The sequence below is a fragment of the Podarcis vaucheri genome (genome assembly GCF_965113315.1).
Source record: "Podarcis vaucheri genome assembly, chromosome: 5".
Taxonomy (NCBI): domain Eukaryota; kingdom Metazoa; phylum Chordata; class Lepidosauria; order Squamata; family Lacertidae; genus Podarcis; species Podarcis vaucheri.
In genome coordinates, this window is record NC_138763.1 from 24,086,702 (window position 1) to 24,106,453 (window position 19,752).

Below are 19,752 nucleotides of genomic sequence, written 5' to 3' on the forward strand. Positions count from 1 at the left end.
AATGCGTTCAATGATGAAGTTTACATGTATTTGATGTTCTTTTGGTGTCAAAGGTTTTCGTAACTTTAATTGTAGGAAAGGATGAGACTAAGCTAACGTAAAAAGAAAAAAAGGGGGGATGAACCGTAAGTTTTCCTAAGTTATTATTTTATTCTATTCTCCATGTGCCTCTTCCATTTAAGGTGAGATAATCATTATATAAAGGGAGAGGGGGTTTTCAGCCAGGGGGCAGAAAGCAGATATAGAATGCCCTCCCAAGGAAGATTTGCCTGGCCAGAACACTGCTGTCATTTAGGCACTAGGCAAAAACATTATTTATTTATCCAGGCATTTTAACGTTAAGGAGTTGGGATTATTTCTTGAGACTTTATCCATGGCTTTCCCATGCATGAGTTTATTATATTGTTTGTTTTATGCTTGCATACTGCCCAGAAATCTAATCAGATACAGGAGAAACAACATTCCTTTCTTACTACCCTCCACAGGCAGCTGAATACTGAAAAGCCTAATCAAGGTTTCCCAAACTTGTGTCTCCAGTTGTTCTTGGACTACAATTCCCATCATTCCTGACCACTGGACGTGCTAGCTAGGGTTGATGGGAGTTGTAGTCCCAAAACAGCTCAAGACACAAGTTTGGGAAACCCTGCTATACATCTACAGAGAAGTCTCACTGAATTCAGTGGAGCTTACTTCTGAAGGAATGTATACAGTGGTACCTCTGGTTATGAACTTAATTCGTTCCGGAGGTCCGTTCTTAAGCTGAAACCGTTCTTATCCTGAGGTGCGCTATCGCTAATGGGGCCTCCCTCTGACGCGCAATTTCTGTTCATATCCTGGGGCAAAGTTCGCAACCAGGAGCAGCTACTTCTGGATTAGCGGAGCTCGTAACCTGAAGCGTTCGTAACCAGAGGTACCACTGTATAGGAAATATCGACAATATCCAACTCAGAGGAAACTTTTTAAAGCCAATACAGTCCCTTTACTTAGATTCACTAGGTATGGTATCCAAAGCATTCATCCTGTAAGACTCATTGAATTGCAGAACTGGAAGGGATTCCCGAGGGTCATCTAGTCCAGCGCAAAAAGATTTCAATTTGCACAACTGGATTTCCTCCCCATGTGCATTCCCTTTCCAAATCTGCTCCAGGGAGTTGGAGGAACTCCCAGAACAGATTTAGCTGTTCCATCAGCACAAGCATTTCAGGCTGCCAAATGGAGTGGTCCTGCTTTCCCCCTCCCCCCAGCGTACTGTTCTGAGGGTTCTCCTAATCCCCTCAAAGTCATTTTGGGGGGCACAGGGACATGCTGTGGTAACAGAAGTCCTTGCACAGATTCATTAGTAGTTTTGGCTGGGGATGAAGACCTCATTCTTTATGGAATACTATTATTATAATTTATCTAATTTCTCCCATTTGCGATGATCTTCTATGATGAGACTCCATCAGCAAACCTGAGACAGCGCACTAAGTATGTGCATGAAAACATGTCTGCAGCTATAGATCTAGGCAGACAGGGGAAGAGGTGGCTTCTCAAAAGCTCCTACCAAATATGTGATAGAAAAGTTATGTTCAAGCTTGGTGGCAGACAAATTTAGTACTGTAAGTTGAAGAATTTTGTGTTTGCTGTGTGTGTTTTTTCACTTGGGGGAGACTGAAGATCCCTGGAAAAGACCCTCAGACTACAATGGGGAACAGGATGTTCATCCCCAGAACCATGAACTCACACATACACAACAGGATGTGTCATGCCATGAAGCTGAACTGAAACAAATATGAAGAAATGCTTTTGATAAAGCTTCTTTTTAACCAGCACAGACAAGAGCTGAACTATAATAGTCTATTTTTACACCAATGCAGAACTTGCTACTTGGCGAAGTCCAACATAAGTGTCCTTATTCATCTCTTACTGGAACTTGTGGATGAAAGAGATGAAGCAACTTCAAATTGGGCAGTAGAATGCAAGAAGACAACGAAAGAATGAAGTTCTTATTGGATTAATGGATGCACAGCCTTGCCGGCTTTATGTACTGAGTGGCAAATGTATTGACTCAGTTACAGATACGGCAATGATTATTCCCATACAGAAATAATACCATCTGTTCACATGGTCTTCCACCTGTGACTTATATCTAGTCTTGCGTTTTGCCACAGAATATTCTAAATCGGCTCTAAGAAATCATCAACAATAAAAATACACAAGAACACACAAACCTGAACCATGCAGTCTCAATACATCTTATAGACTAAGGAACTATTCCATAATCTTTCCCTCTACAGTTCTATGTGGCATATTGATCACCAAAGTCAGAGATATATTGTCCAAAAAAGGCAAAAATAGTGTATGTGAAGCTCTTCCATGTCCATTAGTTGTTAGTTACAGTCAACTGTTCAATAACACAAAACGAAACCCATTGATTTTTTTTCCCTTCTACCATACCCAAGACCTGTAATTTCCCCCAAGTCTTAAAGGTATGGTAGCTTCAAACACTTATTGAGAGGTTCACCCCATCCACCCTCCCTGTAATCGATCATACTGTAAATCAAACTGCACCACTTTCAATATAGAGATTCACTGATTAGCCATAACAAGAAAAATGATCTGGATAAAACTGCATTCAAATGGTTATTTTTTTCTGAAGAAAGTCGATTTCCTTTGGAATGAGAGGGCCCAGTTTTCAGAGGGTGGAGTTAGACTGTGTATGCAATGTAAACAAATATATCTATATAATCAATGCCAACTCCCTACTCCCACCCCTTTCAATAACCACTATTATGGGAGTACCTCTGGAGAAGATGACTAGCAGATGTTGTATGAAAATGGATATGGAATGAGAATGAATTCAGTGAGGAGAAAAATATTCCACTTCACTGAAAGAAGAATACTTGCATTCTGATGTGCTCCTTATATTCCAGTTTTTATCCGCACACATGCCAAAGAATGCAAGAACAGCTTCTCAAATAAAACACCTTTCCCTTTTATTTATCGTTTCCTGTTTGTTGGGAAGTTCTTTCTTCAATAAATGCAAGGATCTGAAATGCATTTTCGCTACAGTTTATTATTTAAAAGTATTATTTTTTGTTGCTCTGTTAACTTGGCAAGTCAAACTGTTTAAGAAATCCAGACATCCTTTTAATTGGGAAAGGGCTTTTTAATTATGTCAAATCTCTTCCTGGTGAGTGTAGCAGAAGTTCAGTTTTAGCTGGTAACTGTGGACAGGTAACATTCCAAAGTATTATTTGACCTTTGGCTGGCTTCACATTTCAGAAGTCCAGCTGCATTCCATTGCTGGGATTATCTCAGGAACTGACAAGCCACTAGACAGAGAGAGAATTTTAGTGGTATCCCGAGGGGATTGCAGGCCATGAAGTAAGAATATTTAATAACCATAGCGTCAAAAAAAATGTATCCCTTCCTTAAATGTGTGTGAACCAATTTGACAGGTATCTGTCTTGCTGTTAATGAGGATGCAGAGCAGACTGAACGATTCTTAAAAAAACAACCTGCTGTAAAATAGACAAAGTATAACTGAGTACATGAGGGGGTGGGGAATACATAGCGAATCAGGTCTAAAGAAGTATGTTCATACTTCACGGCAGGATTCTTTGCCTACATTCCTCTGGAAAATATGATTCTGCATTTGCGTACCTCTCTGCTCAACATAACCTTCCCTATGGAATTATGCCCCCACCCCGGTTATTAGTTTCCAAGGTCTTTTTTAGAACCCTTTTAAGGATGCTACTCTTGTGCTCTGGTTCTTTTAAAATCATTGAAGAACACTTATAGCCCACTTAAATTTTTTTTAAAAAAAGTGGTGTACAAAATTCAATATGCAAGAAAAATATAGAACCATTTTGCTAATATATTGGAGTTCTCTGTTTGTGCATATATATGTGAGTGAGTGACTGTGTGTGAGAGAGAGAAATGAATGAATGAATGAATGAATGCTATATTATTTCTAGCCAAACTCTTTGGACAGCCCCACCACACGTATCTTGTTTGCACTATCCTTACTTATACATTCATCTTAGCATTCATGTCCAGGTTAAATGGGAGCTACTGTAGCTGCCTATCCAGGTCCCTCAAGGGAGAGAAAGGCAGCTGTGACAGCTGTTCATAGAATCATAGAGTTGGAAGAGACCACAAGGGCCATCGAGTCCAACCCCCTGCCAAGCAGGAAACACCATCAGAGCACCCCTGACATATGGTTGTCAAGCCTCTGCTTAAAGACCTCCAAAGTAGGAGACTCCACCACACTCCTTGGCAGCAAATTCCACTGTCGAACAGCTCTTACTGTCAGGAAGTTCTTCCTAATGTTTAGGTGGAATCTTCTTTCTTGTAGTTTGGAGCCATTGCTCCATGTCCGCTTCTCTGGAGCAGCAGAAAACAACCTTTCTCCCTCCTCTATGTGACATCCTTTTATATATTTGAACATGGCTATCATATCACCCCTTAACATCCTCTTCTCCAGGCTAAACATGCCCAGCTCCCTTAGCCGTTCCTCATAAGGCATCGTTTCCAGGCCTTTGGCCATTTTAGTTGCCCTCCTCTGGACACGTTCCAGATTGTCAATGTCCTTCTTGAACTGTGGTGCCCAGAACTAGACACAGTACTCCAGGTGAGGTCTGACCAGAGCAGAATACAGTGGCACTATTACTTCCCTTGATCTAGATGCTATATTCCTATTGATGCAGCCCAGAATTGCATTGGCTTTTTTAGCTGCCGCGTCACACTGTTGGCTCATGTCAAGTTTGTGGTCAACCAAGACTCCTAGATCCTTTTCACATGTACTGCTCTCAAGCCAGGTGTCACCCATCTTGTATTTGTGCCTCTCATTTTTTTTTGCCAAAATGCAATACTTTACATTTCTCCCTGTTAAAATTCATCTTGTTTGTTTTGGCCCAGTTCTTTAAACACTCTAGGTCGTTTTGAAGTGTGATCCTGTCCTCTGGGGTGTTAGCCACCCCTCCCAGTTTGGTGTCATCTGCAAATTTGATCAGGATGCCCTTGAGTCCATCATCCAAGTCGTTGATAAAGATGTTGAATAAGACTGGGCCCAAGACAGAACCCTGTGGCACCCCACTAGTCACTCTTCTCCAGGATGAAGAGAAACCATTGATGAGCACCCTTTGGGTTCGGTCAGTCAGCCAGTTACAAATCCACTGAGTGGTAGCATAGTCAAGACCGCATTTTACCAGCTTCTTTACAAGAATATCATGGGGCACCTTGTCAAATGCCTTGGTGAAATCAAGGGAGGCTACATCCACTGTGTTCCCTTCATCTACCAGGCTTGTAATTCTGTCAAAAAACGAGATCAGGTTAGTCTGACATGACTTATTTTTCAGAAATCCATGCTGACTATTGGTGATCACAGCATTCCTTTCTAGGTGCTCACAGACTGTTTGCTTAATGATTTGCTCCAGAATCTTCCCTGGTATTGATGTCAGACTGATTGGGCGGTAATTATTTGGGTCCTCTCTTTTCCCCTTTTTGAAAATAGGGACAACATTTGCCCTCCTCCAGTCTGCTGGGACTTCGCCTGTTCTCCAGGAATTCTCAAAGATGACTGCCAGTGGTTCTGAGATCACATCTGCCATTTATTTTAATACTCTTGGATGCAGTTCATCTGGCCCTGGAGACTTGAATACATCTAAACTAGCCGAGTATTCTTGTACTATCTCCTTAGTTATTCTGGGCTGTGTTTCCTCTGCTGAATCATTTGCTCCAAATTCTTCAGGTCGGGCATTGTTTTCTTTATTGGAGAAGACTGAGGCAAAGAAGGCATTGAGGAGTTCAGCCCTTTCTGTGTCCCCTGTTTGCATTTCACCATCTTCTCCTCTGAGTGACCCTACTGTTTCTTTGTTCTTCCTTTTGCTACGAACATACCCATAAAAGCCTCTTTTGTTGCTTTTAACCTCTCTAGCAGCAAGCCTGAGTTCATTCTGTGCTTTAGCTTTTCTGACTTGTGTCTACATGTGCTGGCTATTTGTTTGAATTCCTCTTTGGAGGTTTCCTCCCTTTTCCATTTTTTGTACACATCCTTTTTTAATCTTAACTCAGTTAAAAGTTCTTTAGATAGCCACCCTGGCTTCTTTAGGCACCTTCCATGTTTCCATCTCATTGGTATTGCCTGAAGTTGTGCTTTTACTATCTCCCTCTTAACAAACTCCCAGCCATCATGAACTCCCTTTCCTTTTAGTATTACTGTCCATGGGATCTCAACCGGCACTTCCCTAAGTTTTATGAAGTCGGCTTTCTTAAAGTCAAGAAATTGAGTGCTAGTATGCTTGGCTGCTCCTTTCCACTGTATAGTAAACTTCAGAAGAGCATGATCATTCGCGCCTAATGATCCTTCCACTTCTACCCCACTAACCAGGTCATCAACATTGGTTAGGACCAGATCTAAAATGGCTGTTCCTCTTGTTGCTTCTCCCACTTTCTGGACAATGAAGTTGTTTGCAAGGCCAGCGAGGAATCTCTTTGACTTTATGCTCTTGGCTGAGTTTGACATCCAACAAATATCCGGGTAATTGAAGTCCCCCATTACTACTATCGCCCTTCCTTTTGCATGCTTGGCCATCTGTTCCAGGAAGGCATCATCTATGTCCTCCGTTTGGCTTGGGGATCTATAGTAAACTCCCACAATGAGGTCACTGTTATTCTTCTATCCCTTAATTTTTACCCAAATGCTCTCACTTTGGCTTTGAGGTTCTAAATCTTGGATCTCTTCACAGGTATACAAATCCCTGACATATAACGCCACTCCTCCTCCTTTCTTGTCTGGTCTGTTTCTCTGAAATAGATTGTATCCCTCCATTATTACATTCCAATCGTGGGACTTATCCCACCAGGTTTCAGTGATGCCTATTATGTCATATTTAGTTTGCTGTACCAAGAGCTCAAGCTCATCTTGTTTATTTCCCATGCTTTTCGTATTATTGTACAGACATTGAAGTCCATTAATCATTCCCCCGTGTCTCTTATTTAAGGATTTTTTCCTCCCACCACTAGGTCCGCGTGCTGTTTGCTCCATTTGGTCTATGACACTTGGATGATCATCTTCATCAATTGATAGACTCCTACCTTCAGGAGCACTGTCTCCCTCCCCCACATTAGTCAGTTTAAAGCCCTCCTGATGAGGTTTCTGAGATTTTTGGCAAAAACATTCCTCTCAACCGTTGCGACGTGCAGCCCATCGCTTGCCAGAAGTCCATCTTCAAGAAACTGCAGTCCGTGATCTAAGAATCCAAACCAAAAGGAAGCATCAGATTGCCCTCTGTGTCTCTCAAGGCACAGAGAGAGGTCCAGCCTCAAAGACGCTTTCTTCCAGCTGCTGTGAAAACCTCCATTGACCTATTGGCATTGTGGCGCCAATGTCAGTAGAACCAAGAAGGGAGATAATTATGTCAGCCTTGGAACTGGCTTAGTGAAGTTCCCTCCCAATGTTCTCAAAGGATGTGGCATCAAAATAGCTTCCAGCTCCCTCTGCTTTCCCCACTTTAGGATTGCAGCCTAAAAATATGAAATCACAATAAGTCTCAGAGCCATCCCAAATTTACATAACTATAAAAAGTGTGTTAAATTAATGACTTCAAAAGAAAACCCACCGTCTTTCCTCTGCGGCTTTACTTAGGAACAGACATATACAGATTTGCAGCATGGATGTGCATTTTACACCATTCCAAAGACTCAGGTTATATAACTAATACAAATAAAATACCCCATTGAAGTAAGACACAGAAACAACAATGTACCAGCCTCCAACGCTAACAACATTTGAAGTGGTACTTCTCAAACATTTTGAAATGGAACCTGCCTGTAAACCAACTCAGCCTTTCAAGACCCCATTTATAAACTAACTACACCTTTAGAGCTCCTATCGCAGGAACAAATCATGACCCACAGTTCAAGAAGCACAAGCGTAAAGAACCATCAAAGTATGTCTAATGCTGCATTTTATCTTCTTATAGATGCTTAGTACTAAACCTGAGTAAATCTCATTGCTCGAATGCCTTTCAGCTTGCTTGCTCGATGTTAAGAGTTACATCTAATTCTTTTAATGATGTTATCTGGTATGCAAAGAATTTGCAATCTTCTTCATTAAAATGTACACACAGTATTAACCCAGTGCTAAAAGTATTCCTATCGACAAGACAAACCTGGCATGTACTAGCAATCTATGGCTGGATTAATTTTACATCCAATCACCATCACTGGCTGAAGCTTACACCTGTAAGTCCAGTTGAATGCACAGACCGATTAAGTAGATAAAATATTTTAGAGGAGAGCAAGAATCTGAAAAAGGAACTTGCATGAGTTGCCATGTGTCTTTCAAGCACTACACATGTACTCTTCTCCTTACTCCCCTGAATGCCCCATACAAAGTGCCCTAAAAGAGCAGGCATCTAAAAGAGGGAGAGCAGGCTGCTATTTATCTGTTGTTATCTATTTGTCCAGTGTAACTGACTCACGTATCCAGCGCAGCTCTTACCTTTTCTTTTTTGTGATAATGAGGACATCATTGAAGAGGAAGAAGTACACTTGTTGCTTAGAAGTCCTTTTAGAGAAAAGGCCAGTGTCTTCCACATACGCTATCAATTCACCTCTTTTCACTAGCCACCGGGAAGAAGAAACCAATGGAAATGGCTACAAAGTAAGGAAATTGCAATTAAGCCCCTAGTAAGATTTTGTGGTATGTTTCCCCACCTCCCCCAGAGAGATGCGTGCACATTTATAATAATCTCTGAGCTCCTTCCAAACCTAGATTTCTGAATACAAAAGGAAAGGAGGAATGCTCTAAAATAATTCCTGAAATAAGTAGTCACTTCAGCTTTTCAAATACCACAATTAGATCAAACAATTTATAAATCATGCAATCTGGTTTACATTAAGAACAAAAGGCACCATCATAATGCAAACAAGCCCTGAGGGCTTTGGAGCGCTTTGTGGCAGGTTGAAAATTGCGAAAAGAAATAAATATCTAATAACAGTTTAAAAACAACAACAACCACTCCTAAGTGAGAGTTTTCATTTGTCCATGTTTAGCAAATGACTCAAAGTTTTCTTCTATATGAGCAAAGTATGTTTCTGATTTTGAATAGAAAATGTATGTATCTTTAAAAAAAATTCCAAAGAGTATGGGCAGTATCCCAACTAAACAGTTATGCTATTGCAGCAACTTTTAGCTGTGCAAAACAGGTTTGCATTAACCATCATTTAAGTGTTGGAGCTGCATGGAGCAAACACGGTTCAAATAGGTTCCCTTTCTCTTCAGCCTCTTTGCTTGAAAGTTGACTAACAAGTCTTACCACTGTTGGCTCACTAAGCTACATCCTGGTTTCTCTGTATATTTAGAATTTTAACCAAGGTTAGGAAACAGTCTGGGCTGCACTACCCACTGAAATGGGTTACGAGTGATATCCAACTAAGTCAATTTCAGATGGTCTATTTATCTGAATATGACCGATATTAGTTATTGCTGTATGTCTGCCCTATGCTCCAAAATTCAAGCTAATTACAATTAAACAGATTTTGCCATTGTATCACTGTACAAGCGTTTAGCATTGTGTGTGTGTGTGTGTGTGTGTGTGTGAGAGAGAGAGAGAGAGAGAGAGAGAGAGAGAGAGATGTCTTAAACACACATTAAAGTTCTTCAACTAGCAAAAACAAACATGCAGAAAGAGAAAACAATTATTTCCAGGACTCTTTATATTACACTGAATAGGAATTATAGTACAGTCGTACCTTGGAAGTCGAATGGAATCAGTTCCAGAAGTCTGTTTGACTTCCAAAATGTTCAGAAGCCAAAGTACGGCTTCTGATTGGCTGCAGGAAGCTCCTGCAGCCAATAGGAAGCCAAAGAAGTCGCATCAGACATCCGGGCTCCAAGAATGTTTGCAAACCGCAACAGTCACTTCCGGGTTTGCAGTGTTGAGATCCAAGGTATGACTGTCTATGATTATCTGAGGCAAATGTTCAGGTAAGGGAATGTATGTATTAAAAAAAACAACCAATCATTTTCCTGCTCGGTTTGAGTAACTAGACTTCCATCAGGAGATAAGTCCCTTGTTCTGCATGTTTCAAGCACCACTGCCGATTTCAGAATATCAACTTATTTGCCACCTCCTAGAACATCATATGTTCTAGGACCTCTAATTCCCCAGATAATAAACTGAGTTTACTCTAGCTGTGACAGCCCATCATTAAAACTAAGCAAAGGTTAAAGTTTGCACAACAGAAGTATGAAGGCAAATATCACACCTTGATTTTGAATTCCAGCTGGGAGTTGATAGTGTACATCATTTCTGTCCTTTCCATTGTTCGAGCACCTTCATTGCAGAGGCGAACCAACTGGGAAAGAAGACATTTTATTCAACTTAAGTTATTTATATCTATTAAGCTTTCTTGCTTCTCCTTACAATGCACTATTTTTCAGAGATTCAGAACAGCGGAAAGCGAAGGGGCAGTCAAAGGGATTTGAAAAGCACTTACTTTACAGATAACTTATCACAAATTAGCCTTTCCTGCAAACAATTTATATTTTATTAAAAAGAACTGCTGTTCACATCACCCCTACCATTGCACAATTCCCTTCGCCTCTTCAGTCACAAACCACAACTCCTTTATGTTTCCTATGCAAAATTTAGAACCCTGATTATGTGTCACCTTGGTAAACATGTTTCCGAAACATGAATATGGGGTAGTAATTTGTAGGGAACAATCTTTGACCAGGGCTGGGTGGTTCTTCTCTAGAAATATGCTTCTTGGGCTGTTTTCAGCCTTCAAACAAGCTTGCTTCCAGTCTCAAAGCACAGCTATGAAAAAGACAATCTAGGGACATTTGCCAATAAGAAATTATGGACAATTTTAACTTCTCCCTCTTTCTGATTTTCCCCTACAAGCACCATGCACCCCCACCCCCCAGCAAGCCACAACATTAGCATTACAAGATAGACTATCTGTCTCAAAACATGAAACTCTATCCTCAGTCCCAGTATAAAGAATAGCAGGTAAACATTTGGACACAAAATGTGGGGCATTTCAAGGAAAGACAGAAACCAGAGTTGGCATCAATGTGCTCCATACACCCTAAGCTTGACTCAAGTATTCATCATTTCATTCTTTGTTCCATGACATTAATTTATTCTTTTATCTACTGCTCAGACACTCTTGCAATGGGAAACATGGACCAAGCCACAGTGCAATGCCGCTGTTACTTTAATATATGTGGATAACAAAGGTACATTCCAGTCAATTTTAAGCACCTTGAAGCCCTGCTGACTTAACTTTGGCAGGATAAGACCTCGAGTAAGAAAACATTGTGGGTTAAAGCACTTGTGCTGTTGCATTGCATATAAGCCACATTAGCAAATCACAGCCACATACTTTTGTGTGTTTTTCAGAAATCAGTCAGGTTTTAAAAAAAGGTAACAAAGCCAAGTAGTCTGGTTCATACGTAACACAGAATTTTAATGTTAGACTACAAGAATGAGCCTCAGGGTCACACACACCCTTCTCATCTGCAAAGGAGACTGGAAGCCTTGATCCTTGGTTCAAATCAGCGTTTCCAGCTGTTTGTGGACTACCCCTCCTGTCATCCCTAGCTAGCAGGATGATGGGATTTGTAGTAAAAAACAACAACAGCTGGAGACCCAAGTTTGGGAAACACTCTTTTCAGCGAACCAGATGTTTTTCATTGCATCTGAAGAGGAATCATTGCTTTTTAAAAAACTAGCTAAGGAAAAATCAGGATCCCACTTTAGGCTCCTGCTTGTTCCTTTGAAGCCGCCCACCCACTTACCCACACTACATCTGCAATCACGTATGATGTCAGGTGTAGGGTGATTGGATGCACCAAACTGACCTCATGAGCCAAATGGGAAGGCATAGAAGGCCAGGTTTGGCCCACAGGCTACTCCTGATTTAAACTGACCTACCTGTCCTTGTCAGATGAGGCAACAGCCAGCCATTAGTTTAATAATGGAAGTGGATACTTTCCCCTCTGCTCTCCTCTTCCAGTGCAGCCATGAAGTGACTGGAAGCAGATGAACCAAAGGCTTGCCCATGATTGTCTTCATATCATTATTGTTTAGAACAGGCACCCCCAAACTCGGCCCTCCAGATGTTTTGGGAATACAATTCCCATCATCCCTGACCACTGGTCCTGTTAGCTAGGGATGATGGGAGTTGTAGTCCCAAAACATCTGGAGGGCCGAGTTTGGGGATGCCTGATTTAGAATTACATATGAACCAAGCCAGTGATACTTTTTAAAAATAAAGGTGCCTAATCAAGTTTTGTAATTAATATTGGACATTTAACTAACACTTGCAATACCGCTGGTGTCTCCTGAAGACCTTTTTATGCCAACAAGCCTATGCTGTTGTTTAAATTTCTTGATTTGCGTGACATTTTAATGATTAATTTGTATTGTTTTTATGGTGTTTTATTGTGTGTATTTGCACACCTCCTTGATATTTTACACAAGTTGGCGGTATGCAAATACAGTGGTACCTCGGGTTAAGTACTTAATTCGTTCCGGAGGTCCATACTTAATTTGAAACTGTTCTTAACCTGAAGCACCACTTTAGCTAATGGGTCCTCCTGCTGCCCCCACGCCACCGGAGCACGATTTCTGTTCTCATCCTGAACAAAGTTCTTAACCTGAGGTAATATTTCTGGGTTAGCGGAGTCTGTAACCTGAAGCGTATGTAACCCGAGGTACCACTGTACTTTTATAAATCATGGTGAGGAACAGAAAATGTTTTTTTTGGGGGGGGAGGTAGAAAGTTTATAAGATTTTTTTCTCTCGTTCTTCCCCCCTAAAGAAATGATCAAAACTCCTGAACCACAATAGTGTAGGCCATCGACTCACACCGTTTCCCACAAAAAGCATCATTAAGAAAGATATTGATGGTGAGCACTATTGCCTTTGCCAATCCTCGCTACAACAGCAATAAAGCAAGTGATTTCTATATACGTCCCAATTATGGCTTTACAGACCTACCCTACCCCATTTTCAGGGGAGAAGGAATCCACCTGGAGCTTCTGCGATAGAAAGCAGTTACGTTAGCAATTTCTATTTCTAGCGATTTTGTGTGTAGGAGGCATATTAAGCTATTTTCTCCCTAGTAGCCAATGAATTCAGTGCAAGTAATGAGTAATTTGGAGAAGATGAAGATAAAGACTTTTTAAAAAGGCCCTAAGGGTATATTCTGCCTGAGAACTATTTGGCAAACTGTTAGCAAGCCATCAGAAGCATTTTTTATGAGCCAAAGATAAAAGTCAGGCTTATCAGTGATAATTTAGTGACAACCTCACAGGGTGAAGCAGTACTAGGCAAGGGAAATGGAATTTCTTCTCCTCTTTCCTGGTCTGAATTTTATGCACATCACTTTGCTGTCCTCACAGTTAACTCAGCGTGCAAAGCTTGTCCCTCAATAACTGATTTAACCAATTTCCATATTTCTCCCCCCACCCCTATAACATTACTTTTTGCTTTCTAAATCCCACTGTTTTAAAAAGTGGAAATTTGCCTGCATATTAACAACTTAAGTGTAGTCCAGAATGCACATAGCCTTAGGCAAAGTCCAACTTTAAAAAGTTGGAATGCATATATCCAAAACATAAAAACCCAGCCCTTCTGATGTGTCTATATTCTGATGTACCTATTGTCTTCTTTTCTTCCTTTACTGTTTTTCTTTTTTTTACTGATTTTGTTGTTGTAATAAACAATTAACTATCCCAAAATCTTTACCCACTGTTCTTACTCCTTGATCCACAAGCAAAATGGGAAGGGAGAAAACAGGGCAAGGTGGGGGAAGCTCTGGGGCATTTGCTCAGGCTATATATGAATAAGGAAAAATAAGATAGATAAAATATGGTAGAATGGGGGAAAATAAAGTAAAGGAAATAAGGGGATTAAAGGTGAAGCACTGGAATGGTGAATGCATGACAACACTGGAGATAATTGCAAGGCAATAGCGAGATATGTAAAAGTCAGGTTGCATGGGAAGAAAGCTCTTCTTTACTAATGCAGCTGTTGTAATCCACCATATTTTGGGTGCCCATAAGAAGGTAATATAGCTAAGGCTCTATAAATTCACTCATACACTTCCTAGTTGTGAGTACCCTGGTATATTCAGCAAAACATGGCTTGCAGGAGAGAAACCACACCTCCTTTCAGTGGCGTAGCAACCCACACCAGCACCTGGGGTGGATCCAAGCTGTTGAGCTTAAAACAGTCACAAAATGGTGGCAGATCAAGGCAGTTGAGCAAAAATCAGCTGGCAATTACTGACATCATACTCTGTTGATATTAAATCCATCATTGGAAATTGCTAAATTTTTCGCCAGCCTTCTCCTTGTGGCAAGCTTTCATCCCACTAAGTACAGACATTTGCTCTGGAGGCACTGTAACCCAGCCTCCCCGTGTAGGCAAAATTTGCTGATCCAGGGGCTCTAACAATGGGAAGTGTTTTTCCTTTACCCCTTACCACTGTCACAGGCCTCTAAAAATTTCTACCCTTCTTCTGTAACTCCTTCTCCCTTTCTTTTATACTCAACTTGTGCCCTATTCCCTCCCTCAAAGCAGTGAACATTTTTCTCCCCCTCATTCTTTACATTTCCTACCCACTAAAAAAGCCTCTCACTCTTTTCCTCTTCCTTTTCGTTCTGCGTTTATTTAAAATCATACTAATTACAATTAGTAATATTAGCTTTTAATATCAGTTTCTAATTTTACTTCAACACCTCTTCTGGCTCTTTTCATTCAGAGGAAGGAGAATTTCCTTCCTGTCTCCTCCCGGCTAAACTTTTCTCTCTGCTACATTTATTCAGCATGCAAGGAGTTTCTGGTGCTGGCACTGGCCCAATCGAAAGGCTGTGACGCAGCCAGGAGACTAGTAAAGGCAAATGCCAAGACACACAACATGCAGTGGCACTGAGGTCTGCATGAAAGTGGCTCAAGATCCACCAATGGTGGAAATTAGCCAGGTACCAAAATATGTGGAACGGTGGCTTTTGCTGAATGAGTTTTAGATACGAGCCTTGAGCGTTGTTCTTTCTCCAGAACTACTGGGCCAGACAAGAGTCTCAATTATCCCGGGTTAAGCAGTTCAGAGGGACATGGGTGGCGCTGTGGGTTAAACCACAGAGCCTAGGACTTGTCAATCAGAAGGTCGGCAGTTCGAATCCCTGCGATGGGGTGAGCTCCCGTTGCTCGGTCCCTGCTCCTGCCAACCTAGCAGTTCGAAAGCACGTCAAAGTGCAAGTAAATAAATAGGTTCCACTTCGGTGGGAAGGTAAACGGCGTTTCCATGCGCTGCTCTGGTTCGCCAGAAGCGGCTTAGTCATGCTGGCCACATGACCCGGAAGCTGTACGCTGGCTGCCTCGGCCAATAAAGCGAGATGAGCGCCGCAACCCCAGAGTCGGTCACGACTGGACCTAATGGTCAGGGGTCCCTTTACCTTTACCTTAAGCAGTTCAGAACATCGAAGATTCAGTCCACTGACATTACAATAATGGCATACTGATTTAGTTAAGCATTTCAGCCATAAATAAACCTATGTTAAAAATTATTTACACCAAGAGCCATGTTGTTCTCCATTTCCAGCTTTGTAATGGACTTTTTTATATTAAAAAAAACCATTAATAGAAATGTCTCATGTAATTCTGATGGAAATGTAGCTGCATGGAATGTACGTAGGTGTTGTGATCCACGGAGCCCAGCAAGTCTTACTTCAAGTAAGTGTGCATGATTGGGCTTCAGCTGAAACATCAAAAAGTTATACGGAAAGTTTGGACAATGGATACAGAACAGAGGATCTAAACCTACCTTGCTTACTTCTTTTAAAGCTCGTTTGCAAGCTTCGTATTTTGGTGACTCTTTGGGCGTTTTCTGGCAAATTGTCTGAAACAAGGAGTAAGCCTATTTAGAGGGGTGTAAATTAAGGTTCACAATGATATGGCATTTCATATCGCATTTGCACAAAGCTGAAAAGTTCAATATTGAAGGGCATGTGTGGGGAATTTCTCGCCCTCCAGATGATGCTGAAGTGCAACTCCCATCACTCCTAGCCATTGGCCATGCCTGCTACTGCTGCTGGGAGTTGAAGTGCAGCAACACAATGAGGGCCAAAGATCTCCCAAGATCTGTTTTCAGGAATCAAAATGTACCACCACCCAGAGCACCAATGGGAACATGGCAATGTATGTTGTTATTTCTTTCCAGGAGTTACAATTAATTTGAAACTCAGTCTCAATACTTGATAAGGGGCAAGGATTACCTTCTGATTGACTAAGGGAAGTGGTTGGACCCCTGGGTGACAAGGGAGTCAAAGGTGGTAGTAAAGGAGAACTGCAGAAAAAGCTGAAGGAACTCTTCACATCTGTCTTCACAATGAAATATACAGTGCATATCCCAGGGCCTGAACTAACTACTGCAGGAAGGGAGTCTGAGGCACCCAGTGGTGACAACAGATTAAGCTCTAGGCCTAATGGAGAAAAGCTGGAAAATCACTGAGTCGAGATGGTACCCATCCAGAAATCCTCAAATACTTCCAATGCCTCTGAATACTACCTGTTGGGAATTGCAGGTGGTGCAGAGTGCTCTTGTGCTCATATCCTGTTTTCAGACTTCTCACAAGTATATGGTTGGCCACTGTGAGAACAAGATGCTTAACTAGATGCGCCATTGGCCAGATCCAGCAAACTCTTATGTTCTTACCTCTAACCAGGAAGAAGTCCCCCAAACCCCACTTTCAGTTATACTTAACACACTTCCCTCCCTTCCTTTCTACTTCCAAGATGGAAATGCCTCCTTCCCTTCCCATCCCAATGCCAACTCTAACAAGAAACTGATTCCAAGTATTTCATTAGCGAAGCACCAATATATTTGCAATTCAGAACTTCTGAGATAGCAAATGTAATTCAAAAATTTCTCTTTCTGAGGAACACCATAAAAGTAAAAGGAGTCTGATCGTTACAGCAACATTTTGTAGACTTGCTTTCATTAGCAAGCTATGAAAACAAAGCAGAACCAAAGCAAACATCCTGCACTGATATGTTTCTAATGACGAGGGGGACGTAGTATGTTTTTTTGTGAGAGAAGCCAAAACGCTATATTAAACAGTTCCCTTGCAGTATATTGCTTTTACAGGCGGAATGCAGTTCGGAGAATAATGATTCCTGAATTTCTGGCACACAGACCTGAGCAAAATTAATTACAACGAAAAGGTCTTCATGAAGAACAGACCCAGTGCTGATTGGTATAGAGAGTTATGGAGGCAGGAGCTCCACCTCCTGCTGAGCCACTCAGACCTTTGCAGTTTAGATTTTGCCTCTGTCGTTAACCAGGGACAGTAGTAAAGTTTTTGAAGTAAAGAGGGTATCAACTTTGTGAAACACTGAGTTTAATGTAAAAGTTTAATGTATTGCCATCACAATTATGCCAAAGCTGAAATTACTGCATAGGCTGCTAAATAGCTTCTGAGCTAAGTTCAAGGTGCTGGTACAGGTGTGCAAATCCATATACAGCTCTGATGTCAGAATCAAGCCTTCATTGTAGCAGCATCTACCTGAACTCCCTCCTACTATATCAGACAAGTGTCTTATTCTGGTACCTGTTGGAGATGTTCCTCTTCTTCTAAGCAAATACAAATTTCAGCTCTTTCTGTTTGCTATATGCAATCAATTTTAAATACTCTGAAGTGTCTGGATGAGGATTTATTTTGGGAAACACCTCTCAATGAAACATTTTTTTTGCATCAAGTGTTAAGGCTGAAACCCTGATGTGCAGCAATTTATTTAAAAAAGGGAATGTTAGCAATTAAGATGACTAAGAACTATATTTTAGATTTCTTAAATTTGACTGCCTTTTACATAAGTTCTCAACAGAGTGCTTTCACAGAAGTAAATTAGTGCTTTCTCCTAATTACACCCTAGTTGATGGAGCATTACTTTAGACATATGACAACTGGTTTAAAATTGACTATTTTTTACTTGAAACTGCTATGAAAATTTCTTTCATATAATTTCCCCTCTTAAACTGAGAATTGTTTTGAGACGTTCAGCTATAAAAGCCATTGCTTCAGTATTTTACAAGTAAATACAGTGGTACCTCTGGTTACGAACTTAATTCGTTCTGGAGGTCTGTTCTTAACCTGAAACTGTTCTTAACCTGAGGTACCACTTTAGCTAATGGGGCCTCCTGCTGCTGCCACCGCGCCACCGCCACACAATTTCTGTTCTCATCCTGAGGTAAAGTTCTTAACCGGAGGTACTACTTCCAGGTTAGTGGAGTCTGTAACCCGAGGTGTTTGTAACCCAAGGTACCACTGTAATGACATTCCAATAATAATAATAATAATAATAATAATAATAATAATAATAATAATAATAAAAACAGTCCCAGCATAAAAAGAATTTTGCTGGATGAGGCCAAAGGCCTATCTAGGCCGCCATCTTGTTTCCCACAGTGGACAAACAGATGCCTATAGGAAGCCCTCAAGCAGGCAATAATCCTGTCCCACAGTTGTCCCTAACTGCTATTGAGAAACATGGTGCATCTGAGCATGGAGTTATGACCATCATGACAAGTAACTATTGATAGTCATCCTTCATCAAAGAAACATCAAATTCAGGGACAGAAGTAAGGCCCATTACTGGCAAGAGTGCGGGGAAAACAATGACTGCAATCCAACGCACAGTTAATATACCTAAATCCAAGAGAGGTTGATGGGACCTAGGCTGCCCAGCAGAAAGTCTCCCTCAGACCAGCAATCACATGCCTGAGCAGACATCAGGTGTTAACAATGTCCAAATAGGGCACCCGGTGCAATGGACACTCATGCCAAAAATGAATAGGAAAACCTAGACTTTTTCTTAACAACAAAGCAATCAACTGTAAAGAAAAGCTGAGCTAAAATGGTGGTGGCAGCAGCCAAAGCATGGTTTCTAAAACCAACTTTAAATACAGATATACAGTTTGAAATATGCCGCTCTTACATCCATCAGCAGCGGAAGTCGCGTGACCCTCTGCATTGGGAGAATGAGGAAAGAAATCATAGGTAAGTTTCTGCATTCTTCTTGGGACTCAATCCGCGACAATACTTCCTTGAATGCTGGATTTGTAGCCCTAACCAAAAACAACAATAATTTTAAAGAGAGAATTAATTTAGAAGTTACTTATGAATCCTATGAATTTTTTGTTCGGTTGTTTGTCAGGTACTTTCCCAGAAACCGTGCTAATGCTTTTCTGTGCCTAAGAATCCCCAACCTCATGTGGACAATGCTGAGACCCATGGTCTGACTTAGTATAAGGAAGCTTCCTATGTTTCTACACATGGAAATGCATCATGAAACAGTAGGCACTGCTTCTCCTGTGTCACTGATAGGAACTATGGAACACAGAAAGATCCCTTACACTGAGTCCATCAAGCTCTGTACTGTCTACTATGGCTGGCAGATGCTCTTCGGGCTTTCAGACAGAGGTCTCTTCCCAGCCCAATCTTTAGACGTTGGAAACGGTACCTGGGACCTCCTGCCTGCAAAGCACATTGCTCTGCCAATGAGCGCTGGTTCTTCATCCACCAAATTCCTCAACTACTTTCCTCTCTTGTTTGTTACAGGACAAATTCACAAGAGGCTGAGGGGAAAGGTGAGCAAGAGGACGGACTAGTGAAGAAATGGGGTTTGAGGATCAGCAGCTGAAAACTCCTTCAATGCCTTGTACCATTTTGCATCTATAGAAACCATT

General features: G+C 41.2%; 1 protein-coding gene and 2 long non-coding RNA genes across 4 annotated transcripts in view; 1 reads left to right on the plus strand and 2 right to left on the minus strand.

Moving 5' to 3' along the window:
• LOC309533420 overlaps nt 1–19,752 on the minus strand; it is a 149,877-nt gene that overhangs the window by 12,945 nt on the left and 117,180 nt on the right. The gene's annotated exons all lie outside the window — the stretch shown is intronic.
• ARHGEF26 (Rho guanine nucleotide exchange factor 26) overlaps nt 1–19,752 on the minus strand; it is a 70,199-nt gene that overhangs the window by 9,294 nt on the left and 41,153 nt on the right. For both annotated transcript variants that reach the window (XM_082224064.1, XM_082224065.1), the window contains exons 8-11: nt 19,002–19,131; nt 15,832–15,906; nt 10,258–10,347; nt 8,489–8,643 (exon numbers count right to left, since the gene is read on the minus strand). In XM_082224064.1, the coding sequence (XP_082080190.1) occupies nt 8,489–8,643; nt 10,258–10,347; nt 15,832–15,906; nt 19,002–19,131 (450 nt within the window). The remainder of the gene's footprint in view (nt 1–8,488; nt 8,644–10,257; nt 10,348–15,831; nt 15,907–19,001; nt 19,132–19,752) is intronic.
• Nucleotides 13,417–15,625, plus strand: LOC309533409. The gene is made up of 2 exons (XR_014220223.1): nt 13,417–15,109; nt 15,476–15,625. It is a non-coding gene; the product is annotated as an uncharacterized lncRNA (long non-coding RNA).